The sequence below is a fragment of the Excalfactoria chinensis genome, unplaced genomic scaffold (assembly GCF_039878825.1).
Source record: "Excalfactoria chinensis isolate bCotChi1 unplaced genomic scaffold, bCotChi1.hap2 Scaffold_85, whole genome shotgun sequence".
NCBI lineage: Eukaryota > Metazoa > Chordata > Aves > Galliformes > Phasianidae > Excalfactoria > Excalfactoria chinensis.
In genome coordinates, this window is record NW_027315717.1 from 935,445 (window position 1) to 959,498 (window position 24,054).

The window sequence follows — 24,054 nt, forward strand, 5'->3', positions numbered from 1 at the left end:
TCAGCTTCTTCTCTCTCAAAGGGTGGAATTAGTTGAAATTATTATCATTTCCTCTTGACAAGAATAATGCACTTATCTTGCAAACAGGCATGTTTATCCTATAGATACTGAAAGGAACAGAGGTTGGGTTTGGGGGCTCTAAGAACTGTGTGGGAAAAGATATGAGACAAGAAACAGATGAGAATAACCACGGAGATGGGAAAAGATTAGAAGATGATAGGAAGGCTACAACTCCATATGCTTCTTCTGATAAGGGAATGTTGAACTTCATGAAATGAAATTGAAGTTATGGTGCTAAATGAACAATGTCATAGGAGAATTAAAAGATTTCATAATACAGCAGAAAGAGTGTCTCTGAGAATGGTTTGAACCTGTTATTATCTTCTGCACTCTGAGCAGGACTCCAAGCCCAGGAACAGCAGATGTCCAACAGCAGCTCCATCAGCGAGTTCCTCCTGATGCCGTTGGCAGACACGCGGCAGATGCAGCTCCTGCACTTCTGGCTCTTGCTGGGCATCTACCTGGCTGCCCTCCTGGGCAACGGCCTCATCAGCACAGCCGTAGCCTGCGACCGCCGCCTGCACACCCCCATGTACTTCTTCCTGCTCAACCTGGCCCTCCTCGACCTGGGCTGCATCTCCACCACTCTCCCCAAAGCCATGGCCAACGCCCTCTGGGACACCAGGGCCATCTCCTACGCAGGATGTGCTGCACAGGTCTTTTGCATTTTCTTCTTCCTCTCAGCAGAGTGTTCCCTTCTCACCATCATGTCCTATGACCGCTACGTTGCCATCTGCAAGCCCCTGCACTACAGGACCTTGATGGACAGCAGAGCTTGTGCCACCATGGCAGCAGCTGCCTGGGGCGCTGGGTTTCTCAATTCCCTGCTGCACACTGCCAGTACGTTTTCACTGCCTCTCTGCCAAGGCAATGTTGTCAACCAGTTTTTCTGTGAAGTCCCCCAGATCCTCAAGCTCTCCTGCTCAGGCTCCTATTTCAGGGAAGTTGTGCTTCTCATTTTTAGTGCCAGTTTAGGCTTTGGGTGTTTTGTTTTCATAGTTGTGTCCTATGTGCAGATCTTCATGGCTGTGCTGAGGATGCCCTCTGAGCAGGGACGGCACAAAGCCTTCTCCACGTGCCTCCCTCACCTGTCCGTGGTCTCCCTTTTTATCATTACTGGCATGTATGCCTACCTGAATCCCCACACTTTGTCCTTTCCATCCATGAACCTGATGGTGGCACTTCTGTACTCAGTGGTGCCCCCAGTAATGAACCCCCTCATCTACAGCATGAGGAACAGGGAAGTCAAAGATGCAGTGAGGAAAGTGATGGTCAGATGTGTTTCAAAAGCAGTGAAGTGGCCATTTTTTGGAATTCATGTCTTGTAATGCAGCTTTTTACTAAATCAAGCTCTCTTAATTGTTTTCCATTTTGTATGTGTAATTTATTCTTACTCATTTTTTAAAATACTGTAATGTTTTTCACCAAAACATCATTACTCAAGTCAGTTCCTATTCAGCTTGTTCCTTTGTACATTAGCCCACTAATACTCTTTATAATGAACCAGGCTCTCTGTGATCCTGAACAGAACAAGGGACATGCAGTGACTCTGTCTGTCCTCCTTCTTTTGGAGCTGTCAGGGTTGGATGTTCACAGAAACCCACAATCCACAGTCCAGCAGGAAGCACACGGCTGTTCATCAATCTGTGCGGTGCCTTCAGCCTGCAACAGCTGACGGGCCATCCCTGGGCTCCTGGCTGGGCTCTGTGCTTTCAGGCTCACATCTGTCAATGCCTTTTAGAGACCAGCAGCAGCAGTTGCTTTGCGTGTTGCTTGTCACATTCCCTCTTACTCATTTCCTGTGAGACCCTGCATAGTAAAAGTTCTTGGATGTAGGTTATCATGTCAGAAGTTTCCAAGCTTCATAGAGTCATAGAATCATCGAATGACCCAGGTTGGAAAAGACCTTGAAGATTATCAAATACAACCACAGCCTCACCATAGTACCCCAACTCTAACAACTGTCTGCTAAATCATATCCCTGAGCACCACATCCAAAGGGCTCTTTAACACATCCAGGGATGGTGACTCATCCACCTCCCAGGGGAGCCTATTCCAGTGTTTAACCACCCTTTCTGGAAAGACGTTCTTCCTAATATCCAACCTGAACTTGCCCTGGCGCAACTTGAGGCCATTTCCCCTCATCCTGTCACTTGTCACCAGTGAGAAGAGACCTGCCCCACTCTCACTGTAAGAACCTTTCAGGTACTGGCAGACGGCAATAAGGTCTCCCCTCAGCCTCCTTTTCCCCAGACTAAACAGCCCCAGATCCCTCAGACTCACCACATAGGGTTGATTTTCCAAGCCCTTCACAAGCCTCTTTGCCCTTCTCTGGTCCTGCTTCAGCACCTCCATGACTTTTTTGTACTGAGGTGCCCAAAACTGGACACAGTACTCGAGGTGAGGCCTCACCAATGCCGAGTACAGGGGCAGGATGACTTCCTTAGTCCTGCTCACCACACCATTCCTGATACAAGCCAGGATGCCATTGGCCCTCTTGGCCACCTGGGCACACTGCTGGCTCATATTCAGCCCACTGTCCATCAGCACACCAAGGTCCCTTTCCAGCAGGCAGCTTTCCAGACACACCTCCCCAAGCCTGTAGGGTTGCCTGGGGTTGTTGTGACCGAAATGCAGGACCTGACACTTGTCCCTGTTGAAACTCATGCCATTAACCTTGGCCCATCGATCAAGTCTATCCAGGTCCCTCTGTAGTGCCCTTCTCCCCTCAGGCAGATCAACACTCCCTCCCAGCTTAGTGTTGTCTGAAAACTTACTGAGGGTGCACTCAATCCCCTCATCCAAATCATCAATGAAGATGTTAAACAGAAGCTGTCCCAGCACTGAGCACTGGGGGACGCCACTTGTGACCGGCCGCCAACTGGATTCCACTCCATTGACCACAACTCTCTGGGCCCGGCCATCCAACCAGTTCTTCACCCAGCGGAGTGTGTGCCCATCCAAAACACGGGCAGCCAGCTTCTCCGCAAGAATGTTATGGGGGACAGTGTCAAAGGCCTTACTGAAGTCCAGGTAGACCACGTCGACAGCCTTACCTTCATCCACCAAGCGGGTCACCTTGTCATATGATGAAATCAGGTTTGTCAGACAGGATCTACCATTCATAAACTTGTGCTGACTAGGCCTGATCCCTTGTCTGACCTTCAGTTGATCCATGATGATACCTGAGATTATCCTTTCCATAACCTTCCCAGGCACCGAGGTGAGACTGATGGGCCTGTAGCTGCCAGGATCGTCTTTCCGGCCCTTTTTGAAGACGGGCATCACATTCGTCAGCCCCCAATCCACCGGGACATCCCCAGTCAGCCAAGACTGCTGAAAAATGATGGACAGTGGTTCTGCGACCACATCCGCCAACTCCCTCAGCACTCTAGGGTGCAACCCATCCAGCCCCATGGACTTATAAACATCCAGCTTTTGAAGTAGGTCCAGAACCATCTCATCGCGGATCATGCAGGGCTCGTTGTGTTCCCCCTTCCTATCTACCAGCGCAGGGGACTGTGTTCCCAGCGAGTTACAAGTGTTACTATTGAAGAACGAGGCAAAGAAGGTATTAATTACCTCAGCCTTATCTCAATACTTGGTGACCAAGTTGCCCTCAGTATCCAAAAGGAATGGAGATTTTCCCTAGCCTTCCTCTTGCCGCTGATGTTTGTAAAATATTTACTGTTCTCCTTAACCTTAGCAGCCAAGCTCAGTTCTAGCTTGCCTTGCTTCCCTAACTTTCTCCCTGCACAGCCTCACTACATACCTGTAATCTTCATAAGTAGCTTGCTGTCATGGTTTTGCAATGTTGTAATTTTGCTATCAGTATTCCATGTCATAACATCATGATAAAGCATGTATAATTTTGACGAATCTGCTTACAAAAGAAGACTGAATGTCCCAGAGAACACCACGGTCAGTCATATGACACAGACTCTATATAATCTCACTTCAGTGCTGGACTCGCTCTCGTGGACCTTGCCAGCCAGGGGGAGAGCCATGTGGAGCCTTCCAGCCATTTCGCCTAGAGTTACAGTAGGCCTCTCTGTTTCGGGACTCACTCTCTCTCATTTTACTTGATTCGTTAGCCTTAATTCCGATTATATTGTATTATATTGTGTTATTCTGTATTCCGATATAGTATTTAGTAAAATAGTGTGCCTCCTTAGATCGCTGCCGCTGTATTTATTTCCTTTTCCCTGTTTTTCTTTTCCTTCTGGGCCAGCGGCCTGCGGGCCGACTGCCCCCTGCCATGGGTGCAGGTAGATTTTAGGGTAACCTGTAACATTTTAGTGGAGAATGCGGGCAAGTTGCCGTTTTTTTTTTTTTTTTTTTTTTTTTTCTGCTGTGGCAAGTTGCCTTTTTTTTTTTTTTTTTTTTTTTTTTTTTTTTTTTTTCTGCTGTTCTTTTAGCTTCTTACAGAGCTGCAGAGTTTTTACAGAGTTTTTTCTCGTTAAGGAGCTATTTAATTTTACGTTTCTGCACCTGGGAGCTTGACCTTGAAAGTCCAGGCGGACCGCCAATACCCTGGAATAGTTTACAAACTTTGAGGTCTTGAAATCCAGGCAGACTGCCAACAGCCCAGTATATTTTGTAAACATTAAGCTCTACTTTGTAAACTTGAGCCCTACCTTTTTTTTTTTTTTTTTTTCCCCCGCTGTTGATGAAAATAAATAAATAAATAAAAATGTGGCCTCTAATTAAATTATTTTACAAAGGACTGCATGCTATTGGTTCTTCCTTTGTAATGATCCAAACCTATTGGGCCATAATTTAGCTCACCACTTTTATCTATGGGGCTATAGGCATATACAATCGATTGAAAACATTTTTAGAAATGCTTACTTGGTACCTGCATACAGCTCCAGAAGCTCCAGAAGGAGCAACTAATATTACAGAAATGGTGGTTTTCGAGCATGTTCCTCATTTCTTTTTTGAATCTTTTATGCAGTTTTGGAAAGCCTAGTTGACCACACTGTCAATGTTGTCAATCGTGTCAATCTCCCTGAACTTGCTGTTGATTATCGGTTTCTGGATTTATTACATTCTGAGGAAGTCTTCCCCAGAACCAGAGAATACTGAATGGCAGGGAGTGTGGAGAGGTCTTGGAGAGATTTTTAAGGGAAAGACATCTTCAGTGTCATGGAGCTTTACTCCTGAACACTTGAAGAATCCTGAGAGTTTGATTGCATATTTGAGGCAGGAATGTTGTGGCTCAGGCAGATCTCAGGAGGCACAAATGATTTGGGGCCTGGCTAAAGCTTATTGGGCCCTATTCAATACCATTCCAAAGAGTCTCGGAGCTGAGAGAGAGAGTCTCAGAGCTGAGAGAGAGAGTCTCAAAGCTGAAAAGGCAGAGAGAGAAAAAGTTTTGGAAGCTGAGAGAGAGAGTCTTAGGGCTGAGAAAAGGAGTCTCCTTGCTGAGAGAAATGGTCTCCTACAACAACGAGACGCATTCCGGCATGTGGGAGAGGCTCTCCAATCTGAGCGAGACACCCTGCAGTCCGAGCGTGATGCTCTCCGGTCCGAACGTGATGCCCTCCAGTCCGAGTGCGACACTCTCCAGTCTGAACTCAACACTCTCCAGTCTGAGCGCGACACTCTCCAGTCCGAGCACGACACCCTCCAGTCCAAACACGACACTCTCCAGCCCAAGCGCGACATTTTCCGGTCCAAGTACAACGCCCTCCGGTTCGAGCACAACGCCCTCCAGTCCGAGCGTAATACTCTCTGATCCGAGTGAGACGCCCTCTGGTCCGAGTATAACGCCCTCCAGTCCGAGCACAATGCCCTCCAGTCCGAGCGTAATACTCTCCGATCCGAGCGAGACGCCCTCTGGTCCGAGATTGACGCCCTCCAGTCTGAGCGCAACTCCCTCTTTTCAAAGTGTAACGCTCTTCAATCTGAGCGAGATGCCCTCCAGTCTGAGCACAACATCCTCCAGTTCAAGCGTAACACCCTCCGATCTGAGCGAGACACCCTCCGGTTTGAGCGCGACAACCTCTGGACTGAGTACAGTACCATCCTGTTTGATCGTAACTCCCTACGGAAGGACATAACTGCCCTCCAGTCCATGTATGATACCCTCCAGTCTGAGAGGGACATCCTTGAGTCTGAACTGAACGCCCTCAGAGATGGACTCCAAGCTAAATTGGAGGGCATTAAAATCAGCCAACCTGATCAACCACAGGGGGCACCAGATTCAATGTTGGTTGCCCCTGTAAGAGGATGAAAAACGAAACGAGTTTCAACTCAGTTAGAAGAACCAGAGGAGGTAGAAGAGCAGAGGGTGATAGAAGAGCAGGAGGAGGCAGAAGAAAAGAGAAAAGAAAGGGAGGGTGAACTGGAGGAAATAGAGGAAGTAGGAGAGGAGGAGCCAAAAATTAGATTTTCTATGCGAGAATTTTTTGTCCCCAAAACTTCAAATGGGGGGGGCTCATCAACACAGTTGCCGCCATCAACACCAAGGACTCCTGGAAGAGCAAAAGGTGAGGAAAAAATCACAACTCTTACTGATCGATCTTTAAAACTGAGTGAAATTCGGGATCTAAGAAAGGACTATGCACGCCACCCAAAAGAATCTATAGCCGCTTGGTTACTTCGATGTTGGGACAATGGGGCCAACAGTGTATGGCTCGATGGCAATGATGCTCGCCAACTGGGTAGCGTTTCCAGGGACTCACGTGTGGATAGAGGTATTAGCACATGCCAAGATGAGTACTACACCCTCTGGAAGAGGATGCTGTTAGCAGTAAAAGAAAGATTTCCCCTTAAACAGGACTTGACACCTGAGGAAAAGAAATGGACTGATATAGAGACCGGTATTCGACATTTGAGAGAACGTGCTGTGGTGGAAATGCTATACAACCCTAACTTCAGACATGATGATCCCAACCAATTACATGATCCTGAGACAGTCCATGTTTCACGGCTTATGTGGCGTGCATTTACAAGGACTGCACCAAGAGAGCATGCTAGTGCACTAGCAATAATATATGGCACAGGGGCAAGGGAACCCCTTGTGAGTGAACTGATTGATAAAATTCATGGAATTGAGTTATTTATAAATACTATAGAAGTTTGCTGAAATTAAAGGGTTAGATAAAGTGGAAAACACAATTAAAAGGTTAGATAAGATGGAAAACACACAGAATGATATTATAGATATATTGACTACCGTGCCCGATATTGATGAATCCATGGTGGTACCAGATGATGGGGACCAGGATTCCCACAATGGCCTATCGGGAAAACTAAACAAAGCAAGATCCTCCCATCCTGTACCATTGAAGATCTCAACCATAAAAAAGAGACGTCTTCATGTTGGAGCAAATGACAACAGTAAGGTCATACGTTTTGCCTTGTTGTTTTTCCTGCGTAGTCATGGGGAGGATATAAAGAAGTGGAGTAATTCATCCACTTCTGCACTCCAGGCACGAGTGAAAGAATTACAACGCAAGTCAGTCATCAAGGCGGACCCTTCCAGAAGGGGGAAGGCTCCAGTTGCCGCAAGCCGCCGAGGTAACCAATAGAGGGGCCCTGACCCCGGCCAGGGGGGGGAAAGGGACAATAGAGTATACTGGACTATGTGGATTAGGTGGCCTGGCACATCTCAACCACAGAAATATAAGGCCCTGGTGGACACTGGTGCACAGTGCACCCTAATGCCCTCCAGTCACCAAGGGACACAATCAAGACATATCCATGGAGTGACTGGGGGTTCCCAAGAATTGACTATATTGGAGGCCGAAATAAGCCTCACTGGTAAAGACTGGCAAAAACATCCTATAGTGACTGGTCCAGAGGCTCCATGTATATTGGGTATCAATTACCTCAGAATGGGATATTTTAAGAATCCCAACGGGTATCGATGGGCCTTTGGAATAGCTGCTGTTAACACAAACGGTGTTAAGCAGCTGTCAGTTATACCTGATCTGTCAGATGATCCTTCTGCTGTGGGGTTGCTCCAGGTAAAAGACCAAGAGGTACCAATTGCCACCAAAGTGGTGCACAGACGGCAATACCACACCAACAGGGACTCATTACTTCCCATTCACAAGTAAATTCGTCAACTAGAAAATCAGGGAGTGATTAGCAAAACTCACTCGCCTTTTAACAGTCCCATATGGCCAGTGCGTAAAGCCACTGGAGAATGGAGGCTGACAGTGGATTACCATGGTCTGAATGAAGTCACACCCCCATTGAGTGCTGCTGTACCAGACATGCTAGAACTCCAGTATGAACTGAAGTCAAAAGAAGCCAAGTGGTATGCCACCACTGACATTGCTAATGCCTTCTTTTCCGTCCCATTGGCTGCAGAATGTAGGCCACAGTTTGCTTTTACCGGGAGAGGTGTTCAGTACACCTGGAACCGTCTACCCCAGGAGTGGAAACACAGCCCAACCATTTGCCATGGGTTGATCCAAACTGTTTTGGAGCAGGGTAATGCTCCCGAGCACTTGCAGTATATTCATGATATTGTTGTGTGGGGTGATACAGCAGCGGAAGTTTTCAAGAAAGGAAAGCAAATAATCCAAATTCGTTTGCAAGCTGGTTTTGCTATTAAGCGCAGCAAAGTGAAGGGGCCTGCCCAGGAAATTCAATTCTTAGGTATAAAATGGCAAGATGGGCGTCATCACATTCCAGCAGATGTGATTGACAAAATCATTGCTATGTCTCCGCCCACCAATAAGACAGAGACACAATCTTTCTTGGGAGTAGTGGACTTTTGGAGAATGCATGTCCCAAACTACAGCCACATTGTGAGCCCCCTCTATCAGGTGACACGGAAAAGAATAATTTCTCATGGGGTCCTGAGAAGCAGCAGGCTTTTGAGCAGATAAAACAAGAGATAGCCCGTGCCGTGGCCTTGGGGACAGTACGGACACGACAGGATGTAAAGAACATCCTCGACACTGCTGCTGGAGAGAAAGGTCCCACTTGGAGTTTGTGGCAGAGAGCCTCAGGAGAGACCCGAGGCCGACCCCTAAAATTTTGGAGCTGAGCCTACAAGGGATCTGAAGAGTGCTACACTGCAACTGAGGAGATCTTAGCTGTGTATGAGGGGGTTCGGGCTACTTCTGAAGTAGTTGGTACCGAAGTACAGCTCCTTCTAGCACCTCGCTTGCCAGTAATAAATTGGATCTATAAAGGACAGGTTCCCTCCACAAATCATGCTACTGATGCCACTTGGAGTAAGTGGATTTCACTAATCACATAACCAGCTCGGATGGGGAAACTCAGCTGTCCTGGAATCCGAGAGGTGATCATGAACTGGCCTGAGGGTAAAAAGTTTGTGACATCACCTGCAGAGGAGGTGCCACATGCTAAAGAGGCCCCACCATACAATGAGCTACCAGAAAATGAAAAGAAATTTGCCCTATTCACAGACGGATCGTGTCATATTGTAGGGAAACGTTGCAGTTGGATAGCTGCTGTATGGAGTCCCACATGACAAGTTGCAGAGGTCACTGAAGGTAAAGGAGAATCAAATCAGTTGGCAGAGTTAAAGGCTGTTCAGCTAGCTCTAGATGTGGCTGAACGGGAGAGGTGGCCAATGCTTCATCTTTATACTGACCCATGGGTGGTGGCAAATGCCTTATGGGGGTGGTTACAGCAGTGGGAACAAAACAACTGGTAATGAAGGGGAAAACCTATTTGGGCTGCTGAACTGTGGAAAGACATTGCTGCCCAAATAAGGAACATTGTTGTAAAGGTGTGCCATGTAGATGCTCACGTGCCTAAGAGTAAGGCTACTGAAGAACATAAAAATAACCATCAGGTTGATCGAGCTGCCAGAACTGAGGTGGCTCAAACAGACTTGGACTAGCAGAACAAGGGTGAATTATTCCTAGCTCGGTGGGCCCATGAGACTTCAGGACATCAAGGAAGAGACTCAACATAGAAGTGGGCAAGAGACCAAGGGTGGACTTAGCTATGGATGCTATTGCTCAGGTTATTCATGCCTGTGAAACATGGGCCATAATTAAACAAGCCAAGAGAATGAAACCACTCTGGGATGAAGGGCGACGGCAAAAGTATAAATATGGGGAGGCGTGGCAGGTTGATGATTTCCCCTTGCCACGATTTCGCAGTGGTAAGCTTTATGCTCTTACCATGGTGGTGACAACCACTGGGTTGCTTGAAAGATAAGCAGTACCCCATGCTATCACTCAAAACACCATATTGGGTCTTGAGAAACAAGTCCTGTGGCAACATGGCACCCCAGAAAGAACTGAGTCTGAAAATGGGACACCTTTCAAAAATTACCTTAGAAATACTGGGGTCAAAGGCATTGAGTGGATTTATCATATCCCCTACTGTGCACCAGCTGCTGGTAAAAGTGAATGATACAATGGGTTGTTGAATACTATGTTGAAATCAATGAGTGGCAGAACATTTAAACACTGGGAGAAGCATCTGGCAGAAGCCACTTGGTTGGTCAATACTAGAGGATCTGTCAATCGTGATGGTCCTAGCCAATCTAGCTCCCTACACACTATAGAAGGAGATAAGGTCCATGCTGTACATGTAAAGAATGTGCTGGGAAAAGCTGTTTGGGTCCTTCCAGCCTCTGGAAATGGCAAACCTGTCCGTGGAACTGTTCTTGCCCAGGGACCTGGGTGCACTTGGTAGGTGATGCAGAAAGATGGGCATGTTCAACGTGTGCCACAAGGGAATCTGATGTTGGGGGAGTGCAGTCAGTAATTCCATGTATATAGATATATACAGGCCTATGTGTGAAATGCACTTTAAATATTGTTTATTTGTATATAGATATGTTTTCTAAGCATGATGTAATGATGTAGAATCAGGGGTGGAATGTCATGGTTTTGTAGTTTTTCCGATTGGTATTCCACATATTATGGTTAGTAAAACTAGTTTTCCTCCTTAGGTCGTTGCCGCTCTTCTGTTGGATTCCTTGAGCCTAGCTCCCATCTGCCCACCCTGTTCCCTTTTAATTTGTTGGGGCCCACGGGGGCCACAGGCCTACTGCCCCCTCTGTCATGGACATAGATTGATCTAGATAACTCCAAGACAGTGCCAGCAAGGAGAACAGCCCTGGCGCAGCCATTCATTTTACCGACTACTGACTGCTGTCCCAGAGTGCTGCTGTAGAGAAAACAGGGCTTTAGTGAGACACGCAAGACCTCTCAGGCCTGCACATATGCGAGGACTTGAGAGCAGTGTGGCACTGTAAAGGGAGCAGGATTGAAAGGATTACATTGTGCAGCTGTCTGTGGCTATGCCTGTACCTGACCCAGACACATACAAGGTACGAAGAGAGAAGAGCGAAGGGAAAGTCAACTTTGAAAGCTTTTTATTTATCTCTTAACCTGTTCATAAAATCCAATTCATTGTTTACACGAGATCTTGGAGTGAGAAAACGGAAAGAAGGCAGGATAGAAGTGAAATAATTTGCAACATTTTTCTGCAGATTGCTGTATCATCTGCAATCAAACAATCACAGACGCATAAAACACAAAGAACCACAACAGAGAACTGTGTAAGGAAGATTAGCACTTTATGGAAGCTGGAATATTGTGCATTGCAACACCTTCCTGAGAGCGTGCTTGATCTCCCTGTTCCTCATACTGTAGATAACAGGGTTCAATGTTGGAGGAACCACCGAGTACAGAAGTGCCACCATCAGGTCCATGGACGGAAAAGAGATGGAGGGAGGCTTCAGGTAGGCATAAAAGACAGTGCTGAGAAAGAAAGAGACCACAGCGAGGTGAGGGAGGCACGTGGAGAAGGCTTTGTGCCTTCCCTGCTCAGAGGGCATCCTCAGCACAGTCTTGAAGATCTGCACATAGGACACAACTATGAAAACAAAGCACCCAAAGACTAAACTGGAACCAAAAAAGAGAAGCACAACTTCCCTGAGATAAGAGGCTGAGCAGGAGAGCTTGAGGATCTGGGGGACCTCACAGAAAAACTGGTTGACAACATTGCCTTGGCAGAGAGGCAGTGAAAACGTACTGGCAGTGTGCAGCAGGGAAATGAGAACCCCAGTCCCCCAGGCAGCTGCTGCCATGGTGGCACAAGCTCTGCTGTCCATCAAGGTCCCGTAGTGCAGGGGCTTGCAGATGGCAATGTAGCGGTCATAGGACATGATGGTGAGAAATGAAAACTCTGCTGAGAGGAAGAAGAACAAGAAAAAGAGCTGTGCAGCACATCCTGCATAGGAGATGGCCCTGGTGTCCCAGAGGGCGTTGGCCATGGCTTTGGGGAGAGTGGTGGAGATGCAGCCCAGGTCGAGGAGGGCCAGGTTGAGCAGGAAGAAGTACATGGGGGTGTGCAGGCGCTGGTCGCAGGCTACGGCTGTGCTGATGAGGCCGTTGCCCAGGAGGGCAGCCAGGTAGATGCCCAGCAAGAGCCAGAAGTGCAGGAGCTGCAGCTGCCGCGTGTCTGCCAACGGCAGCAGGAGGAACTCGCTGATGGAGCTGCTGTTGGGCATCTGCTGTTCCTGGGCTTGGAGTCCTGTTCAGAGTGCAGAAGACGATGACAAGTCCACACCATTCTCAGAGACACTCCTCTCGCTACAATATGAATGACAGAAAAATGGAAAATATTCATTTAACTCCAGAGCTTGAATTTATTTTCATGATCTTCACCATCACTTAAGGAGCGGAAGATTATGGAGCTCTTAATTCCTTCTCATTTCCTAATCATATATCAGCCTCCTGGATATTTATGTGACAGTTCACGAAACAAGCATTTGACTGTAGAAGAATGTGGGAGTCTCAGAGCTGAGTTTATGTTTGAAAGCCCCTTTTAGATTTCTCCCTGCAATCCTCTTTCCTTCCCTCAGACCAGGAAATAGAAAATCCCTGCCTTGGCTCTCCTCTTGCAAAGCAGCCTTATAACATTCAGTTGTGCAGTGGAGCTGTGATCTCCCTGCCACAGGCAGCAGCTGTGGCAGCAGAAGCCCTGCCGGGGGACTCCTTCCACTCACACATCTCCCCCTGAACAGCAGGGACCCTGCTCTGCTGGACAGCCCTTGGCACCTGCCTGCAGCCCCGTCTGCACAGACTGCAGCCGTGCTGGGACACGCAGCCCTCAGGGCTGTGCTTTCATACTGCAGAATGGAAACCGTCAGCTAAAACAGAAGTCTTTTTCCCCTGAAAAGAAACATGCAGTGCATGAAGCCAGTTCTGCTTCAGAACTATCCGCATTTAGTCCCGCTTTTAGTTAACCCTCTTTGAATAGCATCTACATGGTCTGCAGTGAGACTTACCGTGTCGTGATCTGTGAGCAATGCTCCTGCACTGAGCTCACATCCCGCTCAGACCATTCACATCCTGCAAGCTCTCTCCCCTTTCTCTCCTCTCCTTCTGTCACCTGCAGGCTGTGCTGTGCACAAGAGCTGCTCCTGGGCACAGCAGTCTCTCTGCAGCACTGCCCATTTGTATGATCTCCCTGAGTCCCAGAAGCCCAGCACAACAGAATCGGATGACACTTTCATCCTTCCCACTCATCTCCCCTGAGATATCCCTGGGTCCTGATGGCCAACAGCTCCTGAAAGTCAACAGCATCATGACTGTGTCTAACTCATTTCTTGTACAAATATTCCCTGTGACAGACAAACCTCAATAGATGCAGCTTGGTCATGGCATGTAGTTGATCACTGTGTTTTACTGTTCATTCAATTGCAACAATTTTCCTGCTTTTGTTGGCCAAAAACAAAAGGAATTCTTTCATGGACCATGTGTTTCTGGTTCTCTGTGGAAAGCTAGTTGGAGCTGGTGCATATGAATTTTAACACTGAGCGGGTGAATGCAGAGGAGAAGACTGATGTGAAAAAAAGTGATGCAAGTCCCATGGGGCCAATGTGAGTAGAAATAGGGTGGGGAGGTTGAGGAGGACATTTGCCCACACAGTAACAGAATAGAACTCACTGGGAACATTCCGGATTGATACCAGTTGCACAGTGCTGCTTTAATGACTTGTTTAAACTCAAATATAAATAAATAAACAGTAAACGACTGCTGGCTTCGGCCACTTTAAGCTCTCTCCATATTGCTCTCTATTTTGCTGTACAGGTTCTGAATACCTTAAAATGATGTCAGGAAGGCACAAGGCTCAGGAGGCTCTTCAGGTGATAATGGGCCCCAGGCGATACTTGATGATAAGTCCGTCAATCGCCAGTGCAGAGAGAAGACTGCACAAAGTGCTCAACAAGACAAAGGCAGAAGTAGCAATGAACTTTCTTGGAGTATTAATGGGCCCACTGAGGGACACTAACAAGCAAGCTTCCCCAGGGACTTGTTAGAGCAGATAATTGGAAGCCATGAGTACAGGCAGGCAAAGGCACTGGCATGGTGGCTCTGATGCTGAGAAACCCCTGCTTTTTCTTATGAAGCAGACAGGCCAAGCCCTGATTCCCAGGCCCTTGGCAGGGAGAACCTCATGCTGACTAAGGATCCTTCCTGGGGCAGTGGATGGAGGTCTGCATGATGTTAAAAGAAAGACATGGGGGCAGAAGGTCCCAGGCTCTGCATGGGGTGCAAGGATGCTGTGAAGTCCATGTCCCATGTGTGTCCTGTGTCTCATCACAGGATGTGGGATGTGAGAAGGGCCCAGTCTGAACAAGCAGTCAATCCCAATGTAACTCTGAACTTCACATCTCTCAGTTCTGGTGACATCCAATGCACACTCTCCCATAATTTGATGTCTTTTATGCTCTTCAGTGCCCAGAAGTGCACCCAGTGCTCCAGGTGAGGCAGCAGCAGTGCAGAGCAGACAGGGACAATCCTTTCCCTCACCCAGCTAGCAATGCCTTGCTTGATGCACTCCAATTGACCGCTGAGCTTCCTGGCTGCCTGGGCACACTGCTGACTCACGTTCAATTTGATGTTGACCAGGACCCCCAATCCTTTTCAGTCAGACCACTCTCTAGTGTCCCATATCCAGTCAGTGTGTATGTCCAGGATTGCCCCTACCCAGGTGCACAATCAGGCACTTGTTCTAGTTATACTTTATGCACTTGGTGCTTAGGACCAACTGGTACCCACTTCTCTGACTTGTCCACATCTCTCCCCACTCATTGGAGGCAACAGCACCTCCTCATCTGGTCTCATCAGCAAACTTGCTCAGAACATCTTCTAGTCCTGCATGCAAGTCATCCGCAAAAACATGAAAGAGAAGTGGCCCTAAAATGGCGCCCTGGGGAACCCTGATAGTGACCATCTACCAGCCTGATGGAACCCAGTGACTATAGTCCTTTGGGCCTGACATACTGACCAACTGTTCACCCACCACGTTATGTTTGTGCCTAGCTGTATGAAGGACATTCTGCTCAGAAGGTTGTTGTGAGAAATAGTATCAAAAGCTCTACTGAAATCCTCAAGTATAACTTCAACTGGCTTCCCTTGTTCAACCAATTTGCTAACCTTGTCATAAAAAGTCTGATAGTAAAACAGGACCTTCCCCTCTGGAAGTTGTGTTGGCTGTGACCAATGACAGAATTGTCCTTCAGCTGTTTTTCCATAACTGCCACCATCATTGTCTCCATAATTTTACCAGGCACTGGATTGATCCGTAATTGCCCCTTCACCTTTCTTACTCTTCCTTACAATGAGACAACATCTGCCAGCTACCTGTCAACTGGCATGACCCTAGATTTATTTAGATGCATTTGAAATTAGAGCCCTGAGCAAATTAAGGTGTCATCAGTGCAAGAACGTAGACGTGCCATAGTTTTGCAATGCCTTGAACTCCAGAGTATGCCACAGATGGAGCAGAGAGGAAGATCTGCCTCTTCTGTTGTGACCTCATCCATTTGGTGAGTAGAATAACACTGCATGCTACATGGGGAGTCTGTCTCTGCTTTGCTCACAGAGGAACGGTGCGGGGGGCTGCTCTCATGTCAGTGCAGATAAAATCACTTCCTCTTTATCCCTTTTCCCTCTGTAAACTATTCCACTATTTGTACCCTCATTTACACTTCCACATACCCTCAAGTACACTTCCATGTGCCATCAACTATTACATTTTCTTATACCATCAAAACAGTTTGTGAAACAATACTGTTTTTTAGATCCCATATACACCCTTAATACCACATAACTTTCCCTCAACAATCCCCTAATCCACCTGAACCTTAACTTTCCCTTAACCACCTCCCTCACACACTTCCTCGCAATTAGTACATAGTATTACATAAATGGGTTGACACTCATTAACACTCATTTTTCGGGTTGAATGTACACCTCTCCTCAGGACCCTCTTCCTAATCTATAGAGTACAAACTCCCGTCTTCTTACATACAAGCAGAACATACATATGAGTGGACAGACAACACAGAGTCTTTCACTTCATTTGTCTCTGCCCAATTCCTTTGCAGGAGGATGGAAACATGGATCGGGCCTCGGCACTCGCCCCACAGCTCACCTCCCTAGGGGCAGCATGGATGGCTATACCCTGAGTAGGATGTCTCCTCAAGACGTATGGGCTCCCCTTACCATACACATATACTTGGTCTGCCTATGGACGGTCCTTGTCTGTCCCTGCACTGATCAGGAGAGGAAGGGAGTCCATCAGAGAAATCTCAGGGTGCGCCAAAAGTGTCCCCCCTCTCAGCTGGCCCTGCCGCCGAATAGAGCTGGTCCCATCTGGGCCACCAAATTGACCTGAGGAATCAAACTCTATAACCCAGTGTTAAGTTATAAAGCGGGATTGCATTTATTGGGTGCCGGGTGCAAAGGGGGATCACTCCATCTGTCTTGCAAACTAGCAAGCAGAAGCATTACATATTTCAAAGCCAAGCTCATACATATTCAGCAAATTTCCTGGAACACATCTACATATTCACATGCAGCAGCTCCAAGATTTTGCTACACATCCTGCAGTTGCTCCATGCTCTGGGAAGGATTCCACTGTCACTCCACCTCTCACAAAGAGCTCTGCAGTCACTCCTGCTGCAGGTCCTGTAGCTGTTCCAAGTATTGCGATAAGATAATAAAAGAAATTCCTCCCAAGGGAGGTGCACTGTGCCAGGAGGTACAGCCCTGTGGTCACTCCAACCCCTCCAATGAGCCCAGTGACTGATCCAACTTAGTCACGTGTCCTGTGGTAATTCCAGCTCTGGCAATGAGCTCTGCAGTTGCTCCAGCTCATGCAACAGCCCAACAGCCTCTTCAGCTCCTACATATAACCATGTGGCTGCTAAAACCCCTGCAACAACTCCTTGACTTTCAAACAGGTACACATAGGGATAAGTATCCATGAATATATGTTTGCAACTGCATATGTTGTATATGTGTGAAAATATACTAAATATATTAGATATGTATAAATAAATTTGTCATAATTATAATCCTTTTCTTTATCTCCTTATCTCAGCCCATAAATTTGAAACAACAGCACTGCCCTGAGTCGCTTATAGATCTCCTTGGGAATATTAAATTAGATCAAGTCACTCAGAGAAGAGCACCAAAAGATCTCAAGGTCATCTCATGGGGCAGCTCCTGAGGTATATTCCTTACACAAGCTCTGGAAGAGGCCTCCAGTTCTCTGGTCCTGCTCTGAAGGGGCCCTCTTGTTTTGGCAGTGCCAGCAAGAAGACCAGCTCTGACACAGCCGTTCGTATTGCCGGCTACTGACTGCAGCCCTGGATTGCTGCTGTAGAGACAACAGGGATACTGTGAGACACACAAAACCCTCAGGCCTGCACAAATGAGAGGACTTATTAAGAGCACTGTGGCAGTGAAAATTGAGCAGGAAAGAAAAGAGCACGTTGTGCTGCTGTCTGTGGCTGTACCTCACCAAACCCAGACAAAATACGAAGATAGAAGAGAAAAGGAAAAGTCTGCATTAAAAGATTTTATTTATCTCTTAACCTATTCAGGGACTCTGGTTCAGTGCTTGCACGAGCTATTAGAGAGAGAAGGTGGAAAGCAGATAGGAAAGAAATGAAATAATTTGTAATCATATTTTGCAGATTGCTGTATCATATGCAATCAAATAATCAAATATGCATGAAACATGAAGAACCATTAATGGGAATCGTGAGAGGAAGATGTGCACATTATGGAATCTGGAATAGTGTGGACTGTAACACCTTCCTGAGAGAGTGCTTGATCTCCCTGTTCCTCATGCTGTAGATAATAGGGTTCAGTGTTGGAGGAACCACTGAGTACAGAAGTGCCACTGTCAGGTCCATGGATGGAGAAGAGAGTGAGAGCGGCTTCAGGTTGACAAAAGCACCAGTGCTGACAAAAAGAGAGACCACAGCCAGGTGAGGGAGGCACGTGGAGAAGGCTTTGTTCCGTCCCTGCACAGAGGGCATCCTCAGCACGGCCTTGAAGATCTGCACATAGGACACAACTATGAAAACAAAGCAGCCAAAGCCTAAACTGACACTAAAAATGAGAAACACAACTTCCCTGAGATTTGATTCTGAGCAGGAGAGCTTGAGGATCTGAGGGATTTCACAGAAAAACTGGTTGACAACATTGCCTTGGCAGAGAGGCAATGAAAACGTACTGGCAGTGTGCAGAAGGGAATAGAGAAGCACAGTGCCCCAGGCAGCCGCTACAATGGTGGCACAAGCTCTGCTGTCCATCAAGGTCCCGTAGTGCAGGGGCTTGCAGATGGCAACGTAGCGGTCATAGGACATGATGGTGAGAAGGAAATACTCTGCTGAGAGGAAGAAGACAAAGAAAAAGAGCTGTGCAGCACATCCTGTGTAGGAGATGGCCCTGGTGTCCCAGAGGGCGTTGGCCATGGCTTTGGGGAGAGTGGTGGAGATGCAGCCCAGGTCGAGGAGGGCCAGGTTGAGGAGGAAGAAGTACATGGGGGTGTGCAGGTGCTGGTCGCAGGCTACGGCTGTGCTGATGAGGCCGTTGCCCAGGAGGGCAGCCAGGTAGATGCCCAGCAAGAGCCAGAAGTGCAGGAGCTGCAGCTGCCGCGTGTCTCCCAGTGGCAGCAAGAGCAACTCGCTGATGGAGCTGCTGTTGGGCATCTGCTGTTCCTGGGCTTGGAGTCCTGTTCAGAGCACAGAAGATAATGACAAGTCCAGACCATACTCAGAGACACTCCTCCTGCTTTAGTATATTATTGGAATACAAGAAAAGCTGTTCAGAGCAGCAGCTCTGGAGCAAGATAAACAGCAGTATATAAGTTCTCATTTCCCTTTGAAAAATGGTCATTTAACTCCAGAAATTTTATTTATTTTCATGAGTTCCACCATCCCTTAAGGAGTAGGAGATTAGGGAGCTCATACTTTTTTCTCATTTCCTAATAATATCCCAGCCTCCTGGCTATTTTCCTCTTTACTGCAGCTGTTCATTAAGACCCCAGCCCCAGCCTCAGTGCACTTCGAAATGTCTTAGGGAAGTCTTCCTGCTTGCAGGACAAGTCATCTATTAATGTCTGCAGAAAGCAATGATAAATTAAAGTGATTGTTTCCTTTTAGAAAGGAGAGGCTGAAAGCACATTCTGTGTTTTCACCTTGTTCTCTGACTGTTCACAAAAACACCAACTGACTGCAGAAATATTTGGGTGTAACATAGCTATGTTAAATTAGACATCCCCTTTAGATTACTGCCCCCAGTCCTTTCTGACTTCCCTCAGAACAGGAAATGGAAAATCCCTGCCTTGGCTCTCCTCTTGCAATGAACCCTCAAAAACATCCTGCTGTGCAGTGGAGCTGTGATCCCCCTGCCCCAGGCAGCAGCTGTGGCAGCACAAGCCCTGCCGGGGGGCTCCATCCCCCCACACGTCTCCCCGCAGCACCCTGGACAGCTCCCCGGGCAGGCTGAGTGCTGAGCCTGGCAGGCGGCAGAGTCCCATAGCCGGCACACAGCCCCTGGGGCACAGCAGGGACCCTGCTCTGCAGGACAGCCCTGGGCACCCGCCTGCAGCCCCACATGCACAGCCTGCAGCCGTGCTGGGACACGCAGCACTCAGGGCTGTGCTCTGATGCTGAAGCACGGAAGCCCTCAGCTGGAGCAGAAGGCTTTTTCCACTCTAATGAAACATGCAGTGCCTGCAGCCAGATCTGCTATGGGATGTCGCAGTTATAGTTAACTCTCTATAAATAGCATCTGTATGGCCTGAAGTGAGACTTACCGTGTCATTGTCCGTCAGCAATGCTCCTGCAGCGTGCTCTCAGCCTGCTCACTGCATACACATCCTGGAAGCTCTCTCCCCTTTCTCTCCTCTCCTTCCTTTACCTGCAAGCTGTGCTGTGCACGAGACCTGCTCCTGGGCACAGCTGTCTGTGCAGCACCATCCTCTTTTATGAGCTCCCTGTGTCCCAGGAGCCCAGCCCAGCTCAGCACACCAGAGTATTTGAGTTTCTCTTCCTCAGTGCTTCCTCTGGAGATTTCCCTGGGGCTCCAGAGCTGAATGTTCCTGATAGACAGCAGGGTCATCTCTGAAAAAGGCTCTTGGATGTCGGATAAACTGGACAGACTGATTCCAGAAGCATGGTTTGGAGTTGAGGAAACAACCTCTCTAACCTGGAGTTAGGTTTTAAAGCAGGAATGCATGTATTCGGCGCTGGGTGCAAAGGGGATCAGTTCTTCCTTGCACACTAGCAAGCAGAAGTGTTACTTATTTTACTGTCACGCTGATCCATATTCAGCAGATCTCCTGGAACTCATCTACATATTCATTATTTTCCAGGAACTCATTTAAATTCTGTCCCTCCCTCTGGCACATGCGCTGTTTGTAGCTGGGTTCTTCCTGCAGTGGTCGTGGGGATGAAATCAGGCATCTTCCTTGCAAACACTCAATGTCTTCCTCATTCTGTTCCTTTTACCCCATCATGTTTGATAGAAGTAGCCTGGTTCTGTCTGGCTTCTTCCATTTAGGGTGCAGGATGCTATTCCTGTAATGTAACTGCTCATCCTACCTGTTTATGGGCCCATATACCTGTCTTCTACCTTTGAGGCTAACTCTTTTACTGTATCAGGTTGTCCTAACAGATTGCATTTGCCTAGCAGAAGTGTAAATGCCTCACCTGGAAAGCTCTGCTCCTGGCCCTTAATAAAAACAACACACAGACAAGGACAGGGACTCTCTGACTCCCCCTTTGCAGGGCTGTCATTCAGATGAGGCAATCAGTGCAGGTGTCTCATCTCCAGATGTAAAACCCTGGGGTTGAAAGGAGATTCACTTCCCCACAGACCCATGGGAGATGGTACTCCTCTTGACTCGAAGCAGATGTGCACAAGGAGATGACAGTATGCATGAGCCCCTGGTCTGAATCCTTGGCCTTTCTTAAGATGGAATGACTTGCTCAAAAACTGTCATTCAATGGGCACAAGGTGCCTGTGGTGCTCATAGATGTATGCAGCAGTGCCTGCAGGCTGTGGTAGACAACATCTGAGAGAACCACCTCCTTCCTGAGCATCAGCTGGTGGCCAGACAAGGCATGGGAGCATTCTTGGGCATCCTGAATGACATCAGATGTTCGAGTAATGGGCACCTGAGAGTGCAGCGTTATTCAGAACTGATCGTTCTATATTCTCCATCTATTGCAAATTCCAGAGCTTAAGGCATTCCACAGCTGTGACACACCTACATTTTCTCACAGTTGACATGTTTGTTTATTCTGGGCTCTCATTGGAATGGCAATTCCCTGGGGTCTCCAGCACACCCCCTGCCAGCTGGCAAATGCAGATGAGAACCTTCAGGAAAGCCATGCCCTGGTAGTGACAATGCTTGCTGGACAAATTTCAGCCCCACAATGCGTCTCATAACTGTGCGCCACATTCTGAACACCAGTACCATGGTGTAGATGCCAGCCCCAGCCAGCCTAAATCAAATCCTGCTTCTGGAATGGGATCACAGAATCAAAGAATCACAGAATCACAGAATGACCCAGGTTGGAAGGCACCTCAAGGATCATGAAGATCCAACCCCCCTGCCTGGCAGGGCTACCAAACTTCCATACTTAACAGATCATGTTGCCCAGGGCCCCATCCAACCTGGCCTTGAACACCTCCAGAGACGGGGCATTCACAACCTCCCTGGGCACCCAGTGCCAGGATCTCACCACTCTCCTAGTAAAGAACTTCCCCCCAACATTCAACCTAAATCTTCCCTCTTTCAACTTAAAACCATTTCCCCTTGTCCTGCTATTTTCGGCCCTTTCAAAGAGCTTACTCCCCTCCTGATTATAGGATCCCTTCTCGTAATGAAAGGCTGCAATGAGGTCACCCCTCAGCCTACTTTCCGCCAGGCTGAACAAGCACAGGTCCTTCAGCCTGTCTTCAAAGGGGAGGTGCTCCAGCCCCCTGATCATCTTTGTGACCCTCCTCTGGACCCTTTCCAAAATCTCCACGTCTTTCTTGTACTGAGGTCTCCACACCTGGACACAGTACTCCAGATGGGGCCTCACAAGAACCGAGTAGAGAGGGACAATCACCTCCCTATCCCTGCTGACCACCCCTCTCCTGATGGAGCCCAGGATCCCATTTGCCTTCCGAGCCGCCAGAGCGCACTGCTGGCTCATGTTGAGTCTCTCGTCCATCAGGACCCCCAGGTCTTTCTCTGCCGAGCTGCTCTCAAGGACAACTCCTCCCAGCCTGTACAGGTGCCTGTGGTACTTCGGGCCCAAGTGCAAAACCTTGCACTTTGCCGTGTTGAACCTCATTAGGTTCACCTGAGCCCAGCTTTCCAGTCTGTTGAGGTCTCTCTGGATGGCATCCCTTCCTTCCATCGTATCAACTGTGCCACTCAGCTTGGTGTCATCAGCAAACTTGCTGAGGGTGCACTCAATTCCCTCATCGATGTCATTAACAAAGATGTTAAAGAGCACCGGTCCCAAGACAGACCCTTGGGGGACACCACTCGCTACCAGCCTCCACCAGAACATAGAGCCACTGACCACCACCCTCTGTCTGCAGCCTTTCAACCAATTGCTTATCCATCGAGTTGTCCACCCATCAAATCCACTTCCCTCCAATTTGGAGATGAGGATGTGGTGGGGGACCATGTCAAAGGCCTTGCTCAGGTCCAGGTAAATGACATCGGTCGCCTTCCCTTCATCCACCATAGCTGTCACTCCATCACAGAAGGCCACAGGATTGGTCAAGCACGACCTTCTTCTGGTGAAGCCGTGCTGGCTGTCTCGGATCACATTCACATTCTTTATGTGATTGAGCATGTTGTCCAGGAGGATCTGTTCCATGATATTCCCAGGCACGGAGGTGAGACTCACCGGCCAGTAGTTCCCCGGGTCCTCCCTGCTCCCCTTCTTGTATATGGGAGTGACGTGACCCTTCCTCCAGTCATCCGGGACCTCACCTGACAGCCACGGCTTCTCAAATATGATGGAAAGCGGCTCGGCAACCACCTCAGCCAGCTCCTTCAGAACCCTGGAATGCACGCCATCTGGCCCCATAGACTTGTACACATTCAGTCTAAGGAGGCACTCTCGGACTTGCTCTGCCGTTACTGTGGGGAAGGATTTACCTCCTTGGTCCCCACATAGAGGTTTGGGGATGCAGGGCTTAGGGACGTGAAAAAGACTAGAATCCTGGCCACCAGTGAAGACCGAGGTGAAGAACTCATTCAGCACCTCAGCTTTCTCTTCATCTGTTGAAGCCAGTTCTCCTTTTAAATTTACCAAAGTTGGTACGCCTGTTTTGGCTTGTCTCTTCTGGCCAATGTACCTGTAGAAGGTTTTCTTATTGTTTTTCACATCCCTTGCCAAGTTCAGTTCTGCCTGCGCCTTGGCTTCCCTGATCCAACGTCTGCAAGTCCGGGCGGCATCCCTGTATTCTTCTGAGGTGACACAGCCTTGTTTCCAGAGCTTGTACACCCCTTTCTTCGCCCTCAGTTCTCTCAGCAGGTCCTTGCTGAGCCATGCCGGTTTCCTACCTTTCTTATTCAGTGGAGCCCACTTTCTTATTCAGTGGAATGGAGACCTCTTGTGCTTCCAGGAGGGCATCCTTGGAGAGCAGCCAGCTCTCCTCAACATCCTTGTCTTTGAGGGCAGCACGCCAGGGGATCTTGGCTAGCAGTCCATTG

The 24,054-nt window shown here is 48.2% G+C and overlaps 4 protein-coding genes across 4 annotated transcripts in view; 2 read left to right on the plus strand and 2 right to left on the minus strand.

Moving 5' to 3' along the window:
• LOC140265438 (olfactory receptor 14J1-like) overlaps nucleotides 1-24,054 on the plus strand; it is a 201,111-nt gene that overhangs the window by 98,384 nt on the left and 78,673 nt on the right. The window lies entirely within an intron of this gene.
• On the plus strand, nucleotides 423-1,388 carry LOC140265391 (olfactory receptor 14C36-like). The gene has a single exon (XM_072361310.1). It carries the CDS (start codon nucleotides 423-425, stop codon nucleotides 1,386-1,388), a length of 966 nt encoding a protein of 321 aa, XP_072217411.1.
• Nucleotides 11,591-12,526, minus strand: LOC140265440 (olfactory receptor 14J1-like). The gene has a single exon (XM_072361360.1). It carries the CDS (start codon nucleotides 12,524-12,526, stop codon nucleotides 11,591-11,593), a length of 936 nt encoding a protein of 311 aa, XP_072217461.1.
• LOC140265392 (olfactory receptor 14C36-like) lies at nucleotides 18,098-19,045 on the minus strand. Its single transcript, XM_072361311.1, has one exon. The coding sequence runs from the start codon at nucleotides 19,031-19,033 to the stop codon at nucleotides 18,098-18,100; it is 936 nt and encodes a 311-aa protein (XP_072217412.1). The 5' UTR covers nucleotides 19,034-19,045.